Source organism: Talaromyces atroroseus (assembly GCF_001907595.1).
Source record: "Talaromyces atroroseus strain IBT 11181 chromosome Unknown scaffold_8, whole genome shotgun sequence".
Taxonomy (NCBI): Eukaryota; Fungi; Ascomycota; class Eurotiomycetes; order Eurotiales; family Trichocomaceae; genus Talaromyces; species Talaromyces atroroseus.
In genome coordinates, this window is record NW_017971440.1 from 464,874 (window position 1) to 486,197 (window position 21,324).

Genomic DNA, 21,324 nt, shown 5'->3' on the forward strand with positions numbered 1-21,324 from the left:
TATGCAGGGCTCATGATATTAACCAATAACACAAAATTTTAGACATGCTGTGCCGTGTCCCTAGGTGGTATTAGTTAGAGATGTCTCTGTAAAAAATCGCGGACCAGGGTAAGAAAATAAAAATTCTGATTCAAACGATAGTTATCTTCCATCATATTCCGTGATCTTTCACATTCCCATACTCAGCTATTGCCAAACGCCCATAAACTCCAGGCTTTTACTTCATTAAGCCCATGAATAATGCGGCATGGAAATGTCGTGTAAACAGAGAAACGGAATCATGATTAGAATATTACAGATTATTCCTCATATACAGGACCAGCCGGTCCCCAAATGACAACCCTCCCTCTATGCTTCTCACTCTTTTCCCCAGGCCAATAACGATGATAGTGATAATAATCTCTGCGACCACGTCTCGACCTCGCCAAACAACAACGACAGTAACAACAGCAATAGAACAGAAAACAATACACATGTCGCGTCATCCAAAACCTCGAACACCAATCTGCAAATCCCCCATTTTCAGCAGCAGCAGCACTACCGTATTCATGGTCATATCGGGAAGTGGCGTTGTAGCGAGAATGGAAATTATAATATGCCCAGCATATCAACACAATAATTATATAGGCGCCCAGAATGGGTAGCAACACCGGAAAAAGCAGCGGAGTGAACACATCGAGTAATAGGTAAAGTATAACGATCATAGACGGGGCGAGTGGGATGAGAATCAAAGTGCGAAGTCTGCATGTTTTTGATGGTAGCTCTGCCATCTGCATGTCTGCGACTTTGATAGTGGAAATGATACCGCCTGGGGCTGCTGTTTCTGCTTCTGCTGCGGGATGAATGTTCGAGAACGATGCCAAAAGACCATCTGACCGGTCAGATGGACTTATCTTATCAAAGTCGATGTTGAAAAGAGTCTCACTATCTTCCTGCTTTCGCGCGCATGCGAGCAGCGTGTCAGATTTCCAGATTTCCACTGTGCCCGTCTCGCGACGCGCTACAACTCGTAGCTGCACGTCGTATGTAAAACCGTGCATTTTATTCTGGAAGAGAATTGCATCCGACCAGGGAAACCAAGGCATATTGATTATATGATCTTCGTCACCGGCATCGACCTGCACTGTAATTTCACTACTGATGTAGAGAGGAGGATTGTCGATTTCAAGATTAACATCTAGCAGTGCTTTTTCTTCTTCGTCCCTTTTCTGCACCTTGAGAATGGCTTCTGTCAAGTTAATGTGCACTCGGAGATCACGACCCATCTCTAGCAGAGCCACCGAGTCATCATGGGCTGGGTCGGAGACAAGTCTCCAATCAATAAGGAGAGAGCCACCAGGGCCTGACACATATGGTCGAAAGGGCTCAGGTACGGCGGAAAAGGATGGCGTAAATCTGTAGATTGTATGTAGTATGCTACCAGATGTTAGAGCCTGCTGGATGTATTCATCGTGTTGTCGTTGTTCATGGATTGTCGGGGATGGAAGGAATATCCAGAGACCGATCAGGGAGAGCCATGAAAGAGTGATGAATTTGATGATGCGGGAAAGAGAGGATATTAATCTAGGCATTTGGGATGCTGTAGTAAAAGACTATAAATTATGAACGAGCGGATGCATGCGTTTGCATGCCGTAGGGCTGGTTTCATGTATTTTGATGATGTTGACGATGTTCAAACTTCAGGATGTTCACGATGTCGGCTAGTTCGGCGGATTAAGTAATTGGCCAATCAGATTGGTTGATTCGACCCCTTTTCAGCAGATCATACATTATGTTAATAATGCTATTGAATAGTATTCGATATCCTGCTGCCTTTTATTGATCAGTTTTGTGGACCTATTTGCGGTTATTGCATATGTCAAAAGTCATCCACATATCTTTACGGAGTGATATTTACTCGACCTAGATTTGGCCAACTTTGGCGGGATCTCCAAGTTAGATGGACCTAGGTAGGAATGGATATAAGATGAAGATATCAATGGTACTGCCTATTATTCCCGCAAATATCTGAAAATTGACAAGTTGTAATTGATGATCATGACGATATGATATGTTAGAACTCCCGCCCCCATTTTTTCATCCCATTCATCTCTCTCAAACGAATCGACGTGTCGACGTATTAACGTATCAACGCTATCAAACGTATGGTATATGATGACTTGACATGAGAAAGAGAAAAATTAATAGACCTGTGACCTGATCTATAATAGAAAAAAAGATAATTTTCCTCTGTTTAACATTTTTTTTGCACCCTCGAAGATAAAAGAGAAGAGAGTTATTCAAAGATAACAGGAAGCGAAAGCAGCAAAAATAAAAGTTGGGTTTCCCATCCGATCGATTATTCCATTTGTTTTCAATCCTCCATATTCTTCTTGTTCTTCGATTTGTTTTTCCGACTTGTAATAAATGGGTATTATGACACGACCTCGCGTCTATCGGAGACGACGGGCTTCACGCTCGGATTCGAGGAGGCAGAGGATGTCGTCTTCACGGACTGTATGGCGAGACTTGTTAGACTTTGTTTCTTTCGTTTTCATATTGGCTAGAGGGAAAACGCACCAGGTCCCTTGACGTTACGGATGATAGAACGGGTCTGGTCATCCATGAATTCGACACGGACTTGGGTGACACCACCGCGAGAACCTGGAGTGATGAACTGTGGTTAGTTTTATGCTCGACCAATCTTGAAATACCCCAACTTTCAAGGATGTGGTGGAAAGGCCGGAAATAGAGGGAGCGAGAGAGAGAATTTGAGATCGAGAGAGAGACCGAAACTAATGTCCGCAAATTCTCCCTGCGACATGTATGTATATCGTCCAGAGTCGAGTCGAATTTCCCGACCGAATAGACGCCTGTTTTCCGTTTCCCATTTCGTCGTGACTCGATTTGAGAATCCCAAGATCGTTCTCCTTCTCATTTTTGCCCTCCTTCCAATTCAATTCTCTCTCTCCCTCCCTTAATTTCCCCCGTTATCCACTACTACCACCACCACCATCATCCTCGATAATCATCGTCAAAACGTACCAGTTCGGCCCAAAACACGGGTCACCTTGACAAGCTTGACGGGAACCTTGGCAGAATCCATCTTGTATCTATCTGTGAAGACGAAAAAAAACTTGTTTTTGTGGGTTGTAGATGGAGATAGATAGAATCGAAACGGTCGATGGTCTGGAGTTGTCGCGACTTGGGATTTTTTGCTCACTGCTTCTGGCTTAATTAGAGAGAACTGGGGCTTGGCGCGGGTAAATTCAGTGCGATTAGGGCTTTGGCGCGCCGGAGCCCTGACCCTTTGGTTGAGTGCCTGAGGCTGCGACAGGTGCGTAGCGTGCTAAGAAGTGCCGCCTTTTGATTGGTTGGGGGTATCTACTCATCCAGAGCTCATGTTTTTTGCTGGAGAATAATTCGTAGTAGGGTTATAAGAGAACGTAGAATGTATTAAAATGTCTATATATCTAAGAAAAAAAAAAGTAACCAGATGATAGGGCATCGACGGTCGAGCTTGACTGCTATTACTTATCTGAGGGATCATTAGTAGAGAACACACGCTTTTTTTTATGCCGTACCTGTCAATGACTAGTTAGTGCTGTTCTTTTCGTCAGTGATGGACCGATAAGTGTTGCATCTGGGAGGAGTGACAATGTCTTGTTAACAAATCAGTCAATGTCTCGATGGTAAACACAATTGTGTCTGTCCACAGTTCACCACAGGCTGCGTGCCGAGAACTCTACCAGATTGATTGCGGGTCTTGTCAGACCGACGAACTGGTAGAGAACGTGTCGGACGAAGGAACCGCTTTGTAAGTTCCTTATGAGCTCTGTATAGTGAGCTGTCGCCGAAGAGACCAAAGGGACCCAAAGGAACCAACGTGACAAACCGCAGGTGTGGCATGAACAGAGACAGAAGGAATAATGCAATCTTATCAGAGGCTCGGTGAGTTACAAAGGCAAGGCGAAGTAGCGAGGATGAAAATGATGAGGCCTGACGGAGCGGGGATTGGTTCCTCCAGACAGAAAAGAAATGCCGAGTTAGCGTTTCCAAGCTCCGACTTGCCGCCAACAACCAAGCAAGGCTGCTGGTCATCTCGAAGGATGAACGAAAGCAGACCGCAAAGCTCGGACGGTACGTACGTTGTGCGAGTGTCTGCCAAACACTTGCATCAACATGTGGACGTGACAGCGAAGACAAGAGCTTAAGCAGCGCGCGCTCTCCAGTCCTTTTCCTTTTCCTTTTGCTTTGTATGTCGGGTTTGGATCGTCGATCAAATCACGTGTCGGTAACTGACGTGGAAGGCGCCAACCTCCAAGCACGTTCAATGCCCAACACAGCATGAAAAGCTTCAGCAATGCCTTCTCTCCTGCTCCAATACTCTATCGCGACTCTCGCCCAGCTAGGACTATGGATGGGGTTTGTCGCTGCTCCAAAATAGCTTTCTAGTTGCGATTCCCACTCGAAATAGCGGTCACTGCGCATTCATTCGCCACCCGCGACGTCTGGGGCCAACGGATCAGGGGAAAATGCGTTCGACTGCTATTATTCTTCCTCATTTATTATCTCCACACAACCGAGCAACTTTTGAACTGACCGCTTATTTTTTGGGCGTGGCAAGCCGACGTCAGCTTTTGCATTTCCTGATATCATAGTTTCCGGCGACATCCATATGATCCGGCTTATATATCAGATGTCCTCAAGAAAGCCTCCCATGAAAGACACTGCGTTTCTGACCCCAGTCCGAGCCTCATATAGTAAACCGGGCAACATCAAAGCATCAGGGTCTAAAACAGCACCGCTCGAAAATGAGGATAGCATAGCCTTCATGACCGTAGGAAAATTGCTATTTTGATGTGACTCGAGTCATATGGCCAACTCTTTCCACACTAATGTCCTTGTCTCGGGGATTGCAGTCCGTGGTATTCGTGTCGAAGACCGGTCCCCCGCGTGTTGGGATAACAGTCCCATGTAACGTGCTTGCATTCGTACTGCGTGGAAAGATGTGATAGACCCGCGTCGATGGAAAGCACGATGCTTGGTGGTCAAAGACGAGAGAAAAGGGAGCGAATTGTCGAAAAGTGGCGCGTGGGGCTTTTCAGCATTCGGAAATTCTGGGGGTAAAATGCCAGGGTCCTTCTTCGTGAGATCCTGACCTAGAAACTTGACTTGAGAGTCGAGAGTGATCTTGTGGAAGCTATCTTTCAAAGAATAGCCAAACTTCTGTTCAACGGTTGTTGAACGTTCTTCGTCATGGGGCTCGGACGCGAGTTTCTTTATGATGGCATCGGACTTCCCCTTTTGGGCTGCAGACCTGAGCGGCGAATTTCTCGGTCGGGTGTACGTAGCGACGTGACGAAGGGAAATAGTTTTGATAGGCGGAATCTTCTTCCACGGGAAGGAAATTAGCTGTGGTTCTGACCGTTCTGTTGAATTTGACTTTTTTGAGCAGCAACCAGCATTCGGCAGATTATTCTGGCAGGGCCTTGCAACTTATACGTACAGCTAAGTCTTGACTGTTCAACTCACCAGTTGTGGTGCGTTTCGCCTTACTCAGGGATATTGCTTAGTCGGCCGTTTTATGACTCGCCTCGCCCGGCATACTTATCCGCACGGAAAGTCCAACTGGTGGAACGCTTTGGACGGATCCCCATCCGTCATGTTATCTAGCGGTTCTATTGGGGGATGTATAGTCGACGTTGATCATGGTATGTGCCATGCGCTTGTGGGTGGTTTGGTTGTAAGAAATGAAGAGCTAAGAAAAACAGACAACAGCCGCAATTTAAGTGGACTGCACAGTGCGTATGAGCGAAATATGCATTAACTGAAAAGCAACTCTTGTGTAATAGTTCTTTTGCAGCCTAATGAAATATCAACGCTGTTATTATTTTCATCGCGGCCTGACTGGCCCAAAGCCATATCCTTAAGAAGGAATCCGACCCGCTTTCTGGTGGCCAGATTCTTCGACGGTTCAATCTTCCAACCTACCAGGTTGACGGAACAGCGGTTCATGCATTCTAGGAATTCTATGCTTTTTCTCTATTTTCTGATGGGTTTGGGCCGTGTGTATTACCCATTTTGCTTGTTCCTGGAAGATAAGGTGCAAAAAAGGAGCTGAGGTGAAAAAAAAAGAAAAAAAATTTTGCCTATGCTCCTTTAGGCCGAGTAGGGCTTCCCCCCCCCATTGGCAAGTCCTAGCATGTCTTCGCCAAATAACTAACTAATAGTCTACAGCCCTTAACTAGATAGGCTTGCACACTCACTAACCTCTTATGCCCAACGATCTTGAGTGAACATGGGCGACGAGCAACGCCCTCCGCGTCGTCCATCCATAACGGTCATTCAGTCTGGAAATGCTGAACAGCTTCCTTACCTCACAGAGCCATCTTCCACAGGGACGACAGTCTCTTTCGTTGGTGATTCTCGATTTCGTGCGCCCAATGAACCCCTCTCCTCCAGCCGGCAAGGAAGCGCCGCCAAGGTGGCTATCCCGAGAGTTTCCAGCCTCTCTGAGCAGTCTAGCATAAACAAGCGGGTTGGTCATGCCTGTGAACCTTGTCGAGAGCAAAAAACCAAGTGTAGTGGTGATCGTCCAACATGTCAACGTTGTCATGACTTTGGTTTGACATGTTTCTATGGGGATCGCAAACGAGAGAGAACAGCAAAGTCACTAACCCAAACTTATCCCGGATCCTTTTATTTTCTGTGTGGCTAACTTGTGACGGGCTTTACAATAGACAGCTCAGAGATCTTACGAACCAGGTTCAAGACTACGAACAACTGCTTAGTGACCTTCAAACAAAACTCGATCCGGAGGACACCCAACTGATTCAGGAGACCCTATCTAGAGTAGGTTGCCTATTTCAGGCGCTCGCACGATCGTCATCTTTTCTCCTTTCCTTTCCGTCCCTCTCTTTTGACTTGTTTCTTGTCTGTTCCCATGCTCCCTCCCCGGCAACGGCCTAACGTAGCGTCTGTAGTATAACTTTGAGGGTGACGGGTCCATTGCCGACGAGCTTTCTATGCCAGTGACTCGACCTGCGCCATCGGAACTAGGTCCTTCTGACATAGATCTCACAGGAACACCGCCGCGACCAATTGTTACTGGCTTTCTAAGCGGTGCCGATTATACGGAGGAAGACTTCAATCGGAACGAGCGGTCCAAGTCACTGGGTTTTATGGGGAAGCACTCGGAAACGTCGTGGTTATATCAACTCAAACGCGAGCTTGAATTTAAGTTCTCGGAGATAAACAGCATTGAAACATGGACACCGGAAGATCAGCAAGATCATAATTCCATTGCCTCCGTAAGCTACTTCCTAGATGACAATGAACTTGCCGTTCTCGAGGATGCAGAGCCTTTAGCACGGCCGCAGCAGGCTATTGCGAACAGTTTAGTGCAGAACTTTTTCACTACGGTGCACCCTACTTTTCCCATCATAGTGCAAGATACGTTTGTCCGCCAGCTGAATACCTTCTACAACTCTCCCTTTGTGCGACCGGGCCGGAGATGGCTGGCTGTTCTAAACCTCGTGTTTGCCACCTCGTCGCGATGTTTCAACTATCAGATGCAGCCGAACTCGTTAGCGGCGAACGATGACAGTCTGTTATACTTCTCCCGAGCATGGAAGCTCAGCATGACAGATCACGCTCTTCTGGACCACCCTGACCTACAACAAGTGCAAATTGAAGGTCTGACAGCAATTTTTCTCCTGGCTTCGGGCCATGTAAACAGGTATTGTTTAAGCCTCTGTTTTCTTTTTTTTCTTTGTCTCTCCATTGTTCAGGATTGAGCTAAAATATGACGGACGGATACTAGGGCATGGAGAATATGCGGCATGGCGATCCGCTCGGCGACGGCCATGGGACTCAATCTTCGCAGCGAAAGTAATTATGTGACGCTTGCATCGAAAGAATCTCGCTACAAAGTCTGGTGGTCGCTTTATACTCTTGAGACGATTCTTGGTAATATGACGGGGCGTCCCTTGAGCGTGGAGAAAGACTTTTGTACGACGCCGCTGCCCGTGCCCTTCGAAGAACATGAATATACGGACACAAACGTAATACGCATGATGTCAGAACTCAAGATTCGCAACACTCTTTTGGGACATGTCGTTACGCGGCCTATTGGGGAACTGTTTGTGACGCTTGATGAGAAGTCAGTGCGGAGTGCGATGGAGACACTGAAGCCGAACATGGCGCTCTACTTTGTGTGCTTCGTTGATCTCACTCGGATTAACCGAGAGATCGTTGAGACTCTCTATGCACCAGAAATCGTCCAGAACTCATCTCGTGACGCTGGCGGGGCCATTACAGACGCGAATGCCAAATTAGAGGCCTGGCTTTCCAAGTTGCCGGCAGGCTTTCGATTTATAGGGAAAGAACAACTAGCTACACGGGAGCGATTTAATCTTTGTTTGGCATTGCACTTTTACAGTGCCAAGATATTAGCCTGCAAGCCATGCTTGCACTACTCTGACAGACCGGTTGCTGCCGACGACAGCTTTTACGATCGAATAGCAGCCTCCTGTGTGCAATCTGCGTGCCGCATGCTAGATCTGTTCCCGGCGGAGTACGATGCCTCGTGGCTCAACCAGGTGGCTCCATGGTGGTGCATACTACACTATCTGGTTCAAGCAACAGCTGTACTCTTAATCGACTTCCCACTGAATCCTGCGACGACGGCGGCGGCGGCCGGGGGAGTTTCTGCTGTGGAACCCAGACAGGCACTGGAGAAAGCGGCTAGTTGGCTCAATGAGATGGCGCTGAGGGATATGGCTTCTCAGAGAGCGTGTGCTATCTGTGCATCGTTACTGCGAAAGCTTTCTCAAGTGGTGGTGGCGGGGAGGGGAGATGAAGAGGCTCAGTTTTCTGAAGTAGGCCTATATCGCTGATTTGACATGCGTCCTGCCCTGTCCTGCTCTACCCTGCCTAGCCCATGTCACCGTGACGCTAATCGTTCGCAGGACGATGCATGATGTTTTCTGGTAGAGTGTCAGTCTCTGATACCGAAGAAAAATTACTTTTTTATGACACTAGCCAGCCTTAGCGCGGCGACTGCGCCATTGCCATCAAGGGAAAGAGAAAATAAGAGAGGAAAAAAAGAAGACAGCCTCAACATAATTCTACGGATCAATCATCATTCATTCGCTATTCATTGTTCACCTGCATATACCACACACGATACAAACCCTTCCTTACGTTCTGCATCGCATCTTATTTTCAATCAAGCATAGCGCGGGGCTATACATAGCTGGGGGAAGTGGGGGGGTTGTTTGTGTTTTGTTTTGTTAGTTTGTTCATTCACGCATACGCATACGAATACGCATGTTTTAGCATTACATATGGTGGTGAGTGGAATTTCACATTGTCATACTATAAGTATAGTTACTACCTACCTGCTTAGGCAGGTACTGGTAGAGAAAGAAGCCATCAAGGCGGGGTGGTTATGGCAGGGGGATGGACTCACGTATACGAGAGAGTTCAGGAATTCTAATACAAGTTTTAATTTATATCTTAAATATGTTTGTTTACTGCTTACTTTTCTCGGCTGGCAGATCTATGTAGTACCTAGGTAGATAGAATACCTAGGTCTGGCGTAGCCTGTTGGTAAATGACTATCAAGGGCAACATTTCGGCGTGGGACTGGCTAATGTATGTAGGCAAGGTTGTTTACTGTATATATATGAATATATCCATAAATACAAATCATCCACGCATAGTTCGTTAGTATACTCAACCTTGTGCTAATGCCAAGTAAGCAATAAGTCGAGCAAATATAACGATAAGACCAGCGACGATTCGTCCTCGCTTGCAAGTTGGTGCCATTTCCTGCAAGGCCCATGGGGCTGAAAAGCATTGATATTGATCACGTGAAAAATTGGAGCTCAAACTTTCAAAGCGGGATATCCCTGACACCCCACCTTTCCATATGCCAATCAGGGCAGTCAATAGTGCCAAGAATCAACATGACCAATCACATGGCCTACTAGCGATGTGAACAGAAAGAACGCTGAAGCTAAGAGGAGTTTAGCTCCTTTAAGCTAGCCCTAGGATTTCTATTTTGAGTAGCGCCTTGGATTTTCAAAGATCAACGTCTGCAGAAGATGCACTTCATGGTTGGGGCTTATTTGTCAAAACGATTCAGAATTGTATGAAGAATTGCAGATGACTAAATCTAAACCTGGCTATTTTTAAGCGCTGCGTAACAGCTCGTAGGTAGGATTAAGCATTAGGCATTAGCTAGCCATACATAACAAGCGCTGCCTAATCGCGAGGCTTAATGAAGAGTACGGAGCAAACAAGTGGAAGAGACCGGCCAAACTAATTTTTAGTGCACATGCAAGAGACTTAGGGTAATGTAGGCTGACCGCTGAGTACTAACTCAAAAAAACTGCAGACTCATGTCCTCGTACTTCATTTCCAACGTTTACTGCGTGGTTTACGCAGCATGGAATCGACAATCGCCCAACCCTTGACACTAAAATGTGGCCTGCAGCTGAAGAACCGCCTGGTGAAAGCTGCAATGGCGGAATGCATGGCAGATGATCATGGCCTTCCGACAGCACTGCACAACAATGTCTACAGGGAATGGGGAAATGGTGGCTGGGGCATGATCCTTACCGGTATATCTCATCCCACCTAGTTAACTGTGGGAGCCAGGACCATTATTGAATGACTTGATGCTTTCTATGTAGGCAACGTCAACGTTGACAAGAGGTACCTTGCGGATGCGCGCGATAACACGGTTGATCCCTCCAATAAAACCGAGTTCCTCGCGAAATGGAGGATTCTGGCTGAGGCCTGCACAAAAAAATGGCACTCCAGCTATCATGCAGATTAACCATCCAGGACGACAGTCGCCTCTCGGCGCAGGCTCACGCGGTTTCTTCGAGAAGAACATTGCCCCGAGTGCCATTCCGCTTAACCTGGGACCTGGGCTGCTAGCTCGCTTTTCCAGCTCGTTTGTGTTCGGTACTCCACGCCATATGACCCAGGCAGATATAGACTTGGTAATCAAGCAGTTCGTGGAGTGCAGTCGTCTTGCCTATGAAGCAGGTCTTCAAGGCGTAGAGATCCACGCTGCTCATGGATATCTTCTAGCCCAATTTCTATCCGCAGACTCAAACCATCGCACCGATCGTTATGGAGGTTCAGTAGAAAACCGTGCGAGACTTATCATTGAGATTATTTGTGCCGTTCGGAATGCAGTCCCTGCCTCTTTCTGCGTTGGCGTGAAGCTGAACTCTGTCGACCACCAGTCGCGCAAGGCCCTTGCCGCTTGCGTGATTCAGCTGAAGATGATCGTTGGGACTGGGATAGACTTTGTCGAAATCAGCGGTGGGACGTATGAAGACCCCCAGGTAGGGCTTTTCCTTTTGATTCATTGCTCTTATTGTAGGTTGTATTATTTGCAGCTAATCAACCCCCACCCTATATAGATGATGCAAGCTGCTGTCCAGCCTCAGGGGGAAAAGTCTTCGCATACTCTTGCGCGTGAAGCTTTCTTTTTGGAATTTGCAAGCGTTATCCGCAACGAAGTACCCAATATCTCGCTGCTGCTGACTGGAGGTTTCCGCACCAGAAAGGGAATCGCCGGTGCCATCAAGGATGATGCGTGTGACATGGCTGGAATCGCACGACCGGCAGCACTCCAGCCCTCTTTACCCAATAGTGTCATTCTGAATGGAAAGGTACCCGATGAGGAGGCGCGGTTTATTGGCAATCCCTTCTCCCCTTCATGGCTTGTGAAGATCTCCGGGCAGCGTGCGGGTGCCGAGTTTGTAAGCATATGTCCCTTGACTAATCATCAACGAGTATCCAACTAACATGGCTTGTGGTGCAGAAATGGTACAGTGAGCAGATTCAGGAAAGAGGACGTCAAAGGCAAGTATAGTCATGTATAATTTTATTAGAAGGCATTCATAGGAGAATTTTATGGATTAGGGTTAAGTGCCCGTCATATTCCACAATTAACTCCGACTATCTATATCGTATGCTAACAAGACCGAAACATTCGCATACTCCCTTAACAAGAAACTAATTATCGTTTAATAATTTGATCAAGAGATTGTCTAATGGCAGTATATGGGCTGGTCCAAGCTTCAAGCCCGTAGTTGAGCATCAAGGAAATGGCGGACATGTCAGCGCATGAGTCGATAAGAGCCTTCACAGTATCGATGTAGCTTATCGTAGCACAAAGGGCTTTGATCATGGGACCATCCATGATGATTCCCTCGTCCAACTCGTTCATTCCGAGCCGTTATCTAGGAGGAACTGCCGCAATTCTTCGCACCCTTTCCCGCCCAATTCGGCCATATGCAACAAAGCACAGGCGTGGCGACCGCCATTTGCGACATTACAACCGGACCTTAGCAGGAATTTGACAATATCAAGAGCCAGTGGATGGTAGGACCTATAAAAGGACGTGGTTACCACGCCGGTGTCGCTCCCGTTCTCCATTCTTACTCCATGCTTCACTAGCATCTTGACCGCCGGTAAATGGTAATTTGTAGACGCGGTATAAAGAAAGCTGCAATTACCAACATGCTGATTGACGCCTACGAACCCCAGGAGAAGGAGGAAATCAACGACGTCCGCAAAGCCACTCGCACATGCCCAAAATTCGCGGCGGCCAGTAGTGGATGAAAGTTGAGGGTGAGAGCCTTTTGTTTTGCAACACTGATACAACTATCGCGAGCATGTTCGTGTTCATAGCAGTTGTATTACTCATCAAGACTCCTGCCTTCAGAAACTTGGATATCATTGTTGGCATGCCCCAAATGGCTGCGTGTAAGAACCTGGCGTAGTGTATGCCAGCGACGACGGCTTGTTGATACAGCGTAGAATCTAGTGCTATAGACATGTAGCTGCAGGTCCGCATCATAGGAAAGAACGTCATTCAAATCCAGATCCTGTATTATGAGCAGAATTGAATTATCTCTAGTGGGAGTGAGATGAGCAACAGTTTTCGGCCGGCGCCTGCTTTTGTTGAGACATTTTGCTTTTTCCCTTCTTTCCAACCACCCCATAGCTGTATGAGGGAGTAGGTGAATATGGTACTGAGGGAGAAAAAAAAAGAAAAATAAAGTAATTATCATGTCTTGCCATGATTTGTTTTTCATGGTGACACAACCATGGACGGTACCTCCATACTCGTACCTAGGTAACGGTTCCAAGACCAGAGATAAACGAAGTTCCTGCCAGTAGGGTGCTACGAAATTAACAAGTCGCACATATGCAAGACCTGGCCAATCATGAATAATCTCTTCGCCTCATCTCAGCCTTGCGCGGGGGGTAACAGACCGTGGACTTCAAGTATTGGTTGTTTCCTCTGTATGACTTGTTTCTAGAAATCTCAACGCTTGCATTATTGTTCTTTGTCTTTTCCTCGCAAAAAATTAGACTTCTGAACTCAAAGTCGAGATGCGATCTCATAAGGACTACACCATCGGGTGGATTTGCGCACTGCCGTTGGAGAGGACCGCTGCAAAAGCGATATTAGATGAAACCCATGCCGAACTTCCGAATCCGCATACCGACAATAACACCTATACTCTCGGACGAATTCACGGCCATAACGTCGTCATTGCGTGCCTACCAGCCGGGGTTTATGGCACTACTTCGGCGACGGCGGTCATATCGCATCTCCGGTCAACCTTTCCAAATGTCCGCTACGGCCTCATGGTCGGCATAGGGGGAGGCGTGCCCAGCAACGATAATGACATTCGACTGGGCGACGTGGTGGTCAGTCATCCGTCTGGCACCGTTGGGGGTGTGGTACAATATGATCTTGGGAAAACAGTAAGCGGTGGCGATTCTCAGCGAACTGGCATGTTAAATCAGCCGCACACAATCCTACTTACTGCGATTGCACGACTACGATCCGATAGAATGATGGAAAATAGTAGCAAGATATCGGAGACTGTGGCGCGAATACTCGATAAGCACCTAGATATGAAGAGTGAGTTTTCAAAGCCTGATGAACTGTATGATCGGCTGTTTCTGCCAGCATATGATCATCCAGATCTGGAGAAGACATGCGCGGGCTGTGATTTGAAGCAGCTGATACAGCGAAAACTGAGAACCTCGACTGAGCCTCAGGTCCACTACGGGGTGATTGCATCCGGTAACCAAGTTATCAAAGATGGTCAATCTCGAGACCGGATTGCGAAAGAGACCAACGCTCTTTGCTTTGAGATGGAAGCGGCAGGGATTATGAACCATCTACCCTGTCTGGTGGTCCGAGGGATCTGTGATTATTGTGACTCTCATAAGAATAAGGGCTGGCAAGGGTATGCAGCACTTACGGCAGCGGCATTTAGTAAGGAGCTTTTATCGGTAGTTCCTGTTTCTGTGACTGGGGAGATCAATCGTAAGCTAATCATTCGTTTCCGGGGACACCCCTTCTAACCTATGTTTAGGGGGTATATTAGAGACTAAAGAAGCAAAAGACTGTTTGCGGGACCTTTTCTTGACTGATCCAGTTGAGGATAAGAACGCGCTCAAGCGTAGAAAAGGAGACCGAGCTTCTGGGACGTGCAGCTGGATGCTTGATACCATCGAATTGAAGACTTGGCTCGGAGATATACAACAATCTTCAAACGATCCAGGCATTCTATGGCTTCATGGACTACCCGGCACTGGTAAATCGACCATGGCAATCACTCTTGTGGAGGAGCTATCAAAAACACCATCTTTCGCTTCCGGCCAGAAACTGCTTGCATACTTCTTCTGTGAGTCTAGCTCAGGAAACCGGACAACAGTTACTGGAGTTTTACGTGGTATCTTATATCACCTCGTGATACAACGACCTGAACTTCTACGGTTTATTTTGCCTAAGTACAACGACCGAAAGGCAACGCTCTTTTCATCCTTTGATTCTCTATGGGGCGTCCTTATGGATATCGTGAATGACCCAGCGACAGGCACGAAGTACATCATCATCGATGCCCTAGATGAATGTGATACTGAGTCTCAGAAGACTCTCCTCAAACAATTTAGACAATCCTTTCGAGACTCTACGTCAGGTTATTCAGCCCCGCACGTACGCATTTTGGTTACAAGCAGACCCTACCAAGAGATACGGGAGGATTTGGAACAATTCAACAATAAGGACCTGGGCTCATTCGACAAGTCAAAGCGAGACGTAGAGCTCTTTATCTCAGAAAGGGTTGCTCAATTTAGAGCAAGAAAAAAATATACCAAGAAGATTGCAGACGAGGTCACTCGTATCTTGAAAGAAAAAGCAGGTGGTACATTCTTATGGATCGGCATCGCATGCGACGAACTGGATGAAAAACAATCAAAGGATGCCATCCGATACTTGCAAGGTTTACCTTCGGGACTTTACTCATTATATCAAAGACTACTCGACAGATGCGTGCAAAGCAATCCAGATGAGGCTAAGATCAAACGCCTACTGAGTGTGATTGCAGTCTCCCGTCATCCACTAAGTGTGTCAGAGCTATCTCTTGTTTGTGAGTTGTACATCGATGAAGAGGAGGAAGAGCGACTGATATTTACGCGCGATGAAATTCATTCTTGCCGACTCCTGGTGGTAATTCAGGATGATCAAGTTCAGTTACTCCATAAATCTACCAAGGACTTCTTGCATCGGCATTTTATCAGTGAAACAAAAGCTCATGCTATGCTCGCTTATCGTTGCGTTGATCGCCTTATTCAGTATGCGGATGCGAACCTAAAAGTCAACTACGGAGACGTTATGAAGGATTCATTCCTTAGGTACTCCGTGTTTTTCTGGATGGAGCATGTCCGTTTAGCAATGACAGATTTCGCTGTTGTTCCATCACAGGTTGATTTTTTCAGTGTAAATTCCAAAGGAATGGAATCGTGGCTGGAGCTGTATAGGCGAAGTTCGAGAAAACCTGTACCTCAAGAGGGCACAATATTCCATGTTGCAGCGGCATGGAATATTTTACCGTTGATCCATCACGCAATACCAATGAAAGGACATGATAGGCAAACAAAGATCTATCATGATAATGTCTTCAAAGACAAATCCGGAAGGACACCGTTAGAGATAGCTGCTTTTTTCGGACATACAGATATCCTCAGTGCTCTTTTAGAACGACTGAACGAAAACGCGGTGATTAATGAAGAAGTAGTCATTGCTGCAGCACAGTCTAGAGGTTCAAAAGAGCCAATGAAACTTCTACTTGAACAACGAGGAGACCAGATCCCAATTACAGAAGAGGTGGTCAAAGCTGCCGTGAGCAATTCTGCACATGGGAAAGATATTATAACGTTTCTACTTGAACAACGAGGGGATCAGATCCTAGTTACAGAAGATATGATCAAAGCTGCTGTGAGTAATGCTATATGTGGCAAAGAGATTATGATGTTTCTATTTGAGCAACGAGGAGACCAGATTCCCATCACCGAAGAGGTCGTCAAAGCTGCTGTGAGGACCAAGGAAGATGGACCATCCGTGGTTAACAACAATAGAGACATAGAGATTATAGCATTTCTTATTGAGCAACGAGGGGATCAGATCCTAATCACAGAAGAAATAGTCAAGGATGCTTTGAGGAATCCTGGGGCAATGGCAGTTCTACTTGAAAAGCGAGGAGACCAGATATTTATCACAGAAAAGCTGTTCAAGGCGGTTCTACGGACTTCTGGGTTTATGGGAGTTCCGCCTGAACAGCGAGGAGACCTGATCCCAACTATAGAAGAAACAGAGGAGACTTGGACTTGGTATGCAAGTGAAGGGATAGAGATAATGGAAATGTTGCTGGGCCGAGGATTTATCGACAATTTCATAACCCCAGACTTGGTCAAACTGGCTATTCGATTCTGTCCTGTCGAATTGGTGAAGCTGCTTCTCCATAAGCTAGGCAAATACTTTTCGATCACAACGGAAGTCATGGTGGCGGCGACGCGCAACGAATGGCATAACGAAGAAATGCTCGCACTGTTACTTGCTCACCAACTTGATCCGAACTTTGTGATTGAAGACGTTCTGGAGGAAGCAACATATCACAAACACAATGCCCTGCATATGATGGCTTTACTACTTGATCAAGCAAATGGTCAGATCGCTATTGCAGAACAACTAGTGGTGGCTATAGCAACGAATGGGTGGGAAAGTCGCAATCAGTTGATGTTGCTATTGCTTACTGAACGATATAACTACGACTTAGTCCTTGTCACACCGGCCAAGGTGGTAGAACTAGGTGCACGATTTTTCAACGCCGAGGTGATGACACTGCTCCTCGATCGACTAGGTGGTCGAGTAATCATTACAGAGAACCTTTTGATGGCAGTAGAACAAAATAAAAATGGTGGAGACGAATTGAAGAAGATCTTGGTCAGCTTGACTGATCAGCGGCGCGAGCACAACAATAACCTCAGTGTTACATTTTTACCGAGCTTTTACGTATCTCATGTTTTACATGATCATTCTGATGAAGTATGGGTTTCTGAATTTTCGCATAGTGGAAACCAGCTTGCTACCGGCAGCATGGATGGAAGTATCATTATCTATGATACATTATCATTTACGATTATCCACCTTCTATGTGCTCATGGTGAGCACAAGCCTAACGAGTGGGTTATTGCTATTTCATGGAGCCCAGATGATAAAAAGTTGGTCAGTTGCTATTGGAATGGCACCATTCGGATGTGGAACGTAATTGTAGGTATTCTATACTCCCTTTGCTCACTGTTATTGAACATGACGACTTATCGTTTTTCTTTACCATCTTCAGACAGGTGATTTAGAATTCCACTGCTATCATCGAAAAGCGACCGCAGCCATCTTTTCTATCGATGGCAAAACGTTTATCAGTTCCTCTGAAAACCGCTCGCAATTACACCAATGGAGTGACAGCGGCGAACTTCTGTATTCGTGGCCTGAAGATTTCCCTGCTGTAGCCTGGTCCTTAACACCAGACGGAACTCAATTGATCACAGGGGATTATTCGCGTAGAAGAATTCACGTGTATGACTTTCAGAATCATGAGAAGAAGCTCAGCCTTGAATTTAGAGAAAGGCTGACTTGTGTCACTGTGAGTGATGACGCAAGGTATATCCTTGTACGTTTTTCATCGGGTGAAGTTCAGCTTATTCACCTCGCAGAAAGGCGTTTAATTCGTCGTTTCAGAGGGCCGCAACCAGAGTCTTTTATGCACGGACGTCATCACTTGGGTACTGACGGAAGACTGGTTGTGAGCGGTAGCGAAGACTCTCGCATATATATCTGGGATCGTGACAGTGGCAGAATCCTGGACATCTTGGAAGGGCATACGACAGGTTGCGTCAATTCAATTTCATTCAACCATGCCTATCCAGATATTTTTGCCTCCGCTGGTGATGACTGTACAGTGCGGATTTGGAGAAAATCGCGAGTTCTCGGCAAAAGAAGACATTCTTGACTTTTGTCTACAGGGAAAGCCTTTACATTCATGTGCCATCCCCTTTTCTCAGCCTTAAAGATGCATAGTGAATTAGTGGAGCATGACGATTTTGAAGAAAATTGAGCAGTTATAATTTCTGGCCTTGATTTGTTTGTTCATGGTACCTAATGGACAGCACTCTGTGACATATGGACGAACTAAGCATTCAGCTCTTAACACGTTCATCCTAATGTACTGGCCTCATGTTATAGCAGAGCATCATGACATGAGTATGTCTTCCTCGAGCAGGGCGGCTTCATCACCGAGGGAATCGGATACTATCCAAACTTTTGCCTGGCAGATAACCCATCAATTCGTACTTGACCTGTCTCCAGCATTTCGGTGCTGCACAGGGCCCTTTACCCTGGTATAGTGAGTGCTCTGATTACATATGTTGATCAGGATGAGAGAAATTGAGTCGTCTGCTGTCAAGAGACGGCATGCCGATGCATGTGCTGTTCAAGCCTGCAAGGACGAGATAATAGCGGTTCGCTTGCTTCATGCAGAAGGCGAATAGGCCAACAAATTGAAATGGTCGCTACCAAAACTGTCACATAGGAACTATTTGATAGTATCAACGCCCTTAAGCACGAGCTCGAACAAAACGAAAGAGGAAGTGGAAGACCAGAAGCGGCTTGTTGCCTCACATAGAGAAGATAACAAGACACACATGCATATGTTGAAGATCTTACAGTGTAAACAGGTGGGTTTTCCTCAAGTGAAATCGATTCGTCCCTCATGTCGGCTATTCTAGGATAAACTTAGCTATGTTTCTGTATTGGTTGACGGAGATGGTATGAATATAAGCCCCCTGATTTCTAATCTGCCGGGACTATTTATTCGTCCATTTACTGATTCTTCGGCTATTTAGTTCCATGAGAAGTTCATTCAACATGGGCAGAACGGGGGTTACGAGGCCGCTCGGCTCCTGATCAAGGCAGCGGAAGACCATATCGAAAACCTTGGTACTCAAGTGCCACCAAATATCCCGTATAAAATTCGTGTGTATGCCAACGTGGAAGGCCTGACGAAGGCCTATCGTGATGCCAGCATTCTCCATGGTAATGAGAATTTGACCACATTTCTTCAAGCCTTTAATAAGGCGAATATATTATGCGATTTTGTGGATGCAGGAAATGGAAAGGAGTGTGCTGATGTTAAGCTGAAAGGTCAGTTACTTATAGTTGTTGTTCTGTGTGTTCTACTCAAAATGCAGCAAACAATACTTAGAGTACCCAACTGACCGATCCCGACTCTTTAGCTCATTTCGAGCAGGATATCGTAGACGTCCATTGTGTGCGCGTCGTCTTTTGCGCCTCTGCTGATAATGGATGGGCCCGCGTCCTCGGTCCACACAGGGGATCGAAGCCTCCCTTTGCTCGAGAGATGGAGGAATTAGCGGCAGACTTCGAGACAACTTCGTTTGAAAGTGTATTCATGTCGCACAAGCTCAAGTCAAGGCGAGTGTCCTTCAGCGGTACAAGTACTTACATCACTCCTCCGAGGACACCTACCCCGGATTACGCGTCTGCAGCGAAGAAAAGCCCTCCTATACAATCATCGCCTCTAGTACTTAGTCCTACGACACCGAATGGGGGTAAAATAAAACTACAAGTATTTACGAATGCTAAAGGCCAACGTGTTGACAGTCTGGTGCATTACTCTTCAAGAGAGAATGTCGAGGAGTTGAAACGCCAGAAGTTGTGCAACCAGTTTCACCTCTTGGGATCGTGTACCTTCAATGACTGCACACACAAACATGGACCAGCACTCAGTTCTCAGAAAACCGTTGATTTGACGTATATCGCCAGATCATCTGTCTGTCCCATTGGTATTTTCTGTGATAATGTGAGATGCACAGCCGGGCACAATTGTTCAAACATGAAATGCTCTGGTGTCAATTGCAGATTCCCTGCCAACATGCATGGAGTTGATACAGCTATTGTCGATCCACCGAGTTAGGCGTCTTGCCTGTTTTTTTTTTTTTTTTTTTTTTTTTTTTTTTCTCTTGGCGGAAATAATCCGTATGAATATGACTGACTTTTCAAATTGACTACCAATTTACCCCACGAGAACTGCGCACTTACAGCGCCATGAGGATGAGGATGAGGATGCTCATGCCATTTTGTTGATAATTGTACCGTTGACCGACAGTTTGACCATTTACTGGTATTTTTCTTTGTGATTTTACGTACAAACAGTTCCAAGATTGCCAGCTTAAATTGAAGAACCAGATAATCTCAAGCAGCCCAAACTTATGAAATAGTTAACTATCTTTCTAATCGTAAGAGTTCTAACATATATAAATATAAATAGAAAGCTAATATCCATTCTATGGGATGATCCAGACGGTGCATCCTTGTAGGCCCGGATTTGCTATTGGGATATTTGAAGAATGTTTGATAGGTCAATTTCCATGTCAAGGAAGCCTAGGCATACAAGCGTTTGGTGTTTTTGAGCTAACCGTCAAGAGACTCCTTTTGTTAGGGTTTAGACATAGCTAGTAAGTAAAATTGAGGCACCTCCTTCTTGTTTGTCATCGAAATCTGTATATATGCTTTAACTTGGACCTCGACATGCGGGAGTAACATCAAGTTACATTAGAACAACTAGGTTATTGCATATTGTATGCCAATGTAGATTTAACAGAAGCATTTGGCAGCGCAACGGTCAGTGCCTGCCTAATTTATGGTGAGCATCGTGAGTATCTCTTACTGAGTCTGCTTTATCCCCCCCAACTTCAACACCACTATGCAATTGATTCCCTTGATTGACTATACTTGATATCTAGGAAAGAATATTTATACAATCATATGCGCAATAAATAGATCAACATAGGATCCACATCAGGTGGAACTGGATCAATAGAGAGGAATGATACAAGCGAGCCTGAGGCTGAACCACTTCATGCTATTCGGAG

At 46.0% G+C, this 21,324-nt stretch overlaps 5 protein-coding genes across 5 annotated transcripts, besides 2 other annotated features; 3 read left to right on the forward strand and 2 right to left on the reverse strand.

The window, feature by feature from the left end:
- Positions 1–299: 299 nt before the first annotated feature.
- On the reverse strand, positions 300–1,571 carry UA08_06119 (hypothetical protein; the record flags this gene model as incomplete). The annotated part of the gene is made up of 1 exon (XM_020268407.1): positions 300–1,571. The coding sequence occupies one exon, from the start codon at positions 1,569–1,571 to the stop codon at positions 300–302; it is 1,272 nt and encodes a 423-aa protein (XP_020118750.1).
- An 861-nt stretch (positions 1,572–2,432) lies between these two features.
- UA08_06120 (40S ribosomal protein S28) lies at positions 2,433–3,085 on the reverse strand (the record flags this gene model as incomplete). The annotated part of the gene is made up of 3 exons (XM_020268408.1): positions 2,433–2,494; positions 2,560–2,643; positions 3,025–3,085. The coding sequence occupies 3 exons, from the start codon at positions 3,083–3,085 to the stop codon at positions 2,433–2,435; spliced, it is 207 nt and encodes a 68-aa protein (XP_020118751.1).
- A 3,195-nt stretch (positions 3,086–6,280) lies between these two features.
- On the forward strand, positions 6,281–8,879 carry UA08_06121 (hypothetical protein; the record flags this gene model as incomplete). The annotated part of the gene is made up of 4 exons (XM_020268409.1): positions 6,281–6,520; positions 6,727–6,834; positions 6,966–7,720; positions 7,805–8,879. The coding sequence occupies 4 exons, from the start codon at positions 6,281–6,283 to the stop codon at positions 8,877–8,879; spliced, it is 2,178 nt and encodes a 725-aa protein (XP_020118752.1).
- Positions 8,880–10,817: 1,938 nt separating this feature from the next.
- On the forward strand, positions 10,818–11,881 carry UA08_06122 (hypothetical protein; the record flags this gene model as incomplete). The annotated part of the gene is made up of 3 exons (XM_020268410.1): positions 10,818–11,348; positions 11,427–11,768; positions 11,831–11,881. The coding sequence occupies 3 exons, from the start codon at positions 10,818–10,820 to the stop codon at positions 11,879–11,881; spliced, it is 924 nt and encodes a 307-aa protein (XP_020118753.1).
- A 1,547-nt stretch (positions 11,882–13,428) lies between these two features.
- Positions 13,429–13,856: a repeat region (Identified by RepeatMasker using a combination of RepBase library and repeat library created with RepeatScout).
- A 222-nt stretch (positions 13,857–14,078) lies between these two features.
- Positions 14,079–14,321: a repeat region (Identified by RepeatMasker using a combination of RepBase library and repeat library created with RepeatScout).
- Positions 14,322–14,641: 320 nt separating this feature from the next.
- UA08_06123 (hypothetical protein) lies at positions 14,642–20,366 on the forward strand (the record flags this gene model as incomplete). The annotated part of the gene is made up of 7 exons (XM_020268412.1): positions 14,642–17,644; positions 17,718–18,017; positions 18,740–18,776; positions 18,977–19,107; positions 19,276–19,573; positions 19,666–20,001; positions 20,038–20,366. The coding sequence occupies 7 exons, from the start codon at positions 14,642–14,644 to the stop codon at positions 20,364–20,366; spliced, it is 4,434 nt and encodes a 1,477-aa protein (XP_020118754.1).
- Between the last annotated feature and the right edge of the window lie 958 nt (positions 20,367–21,324).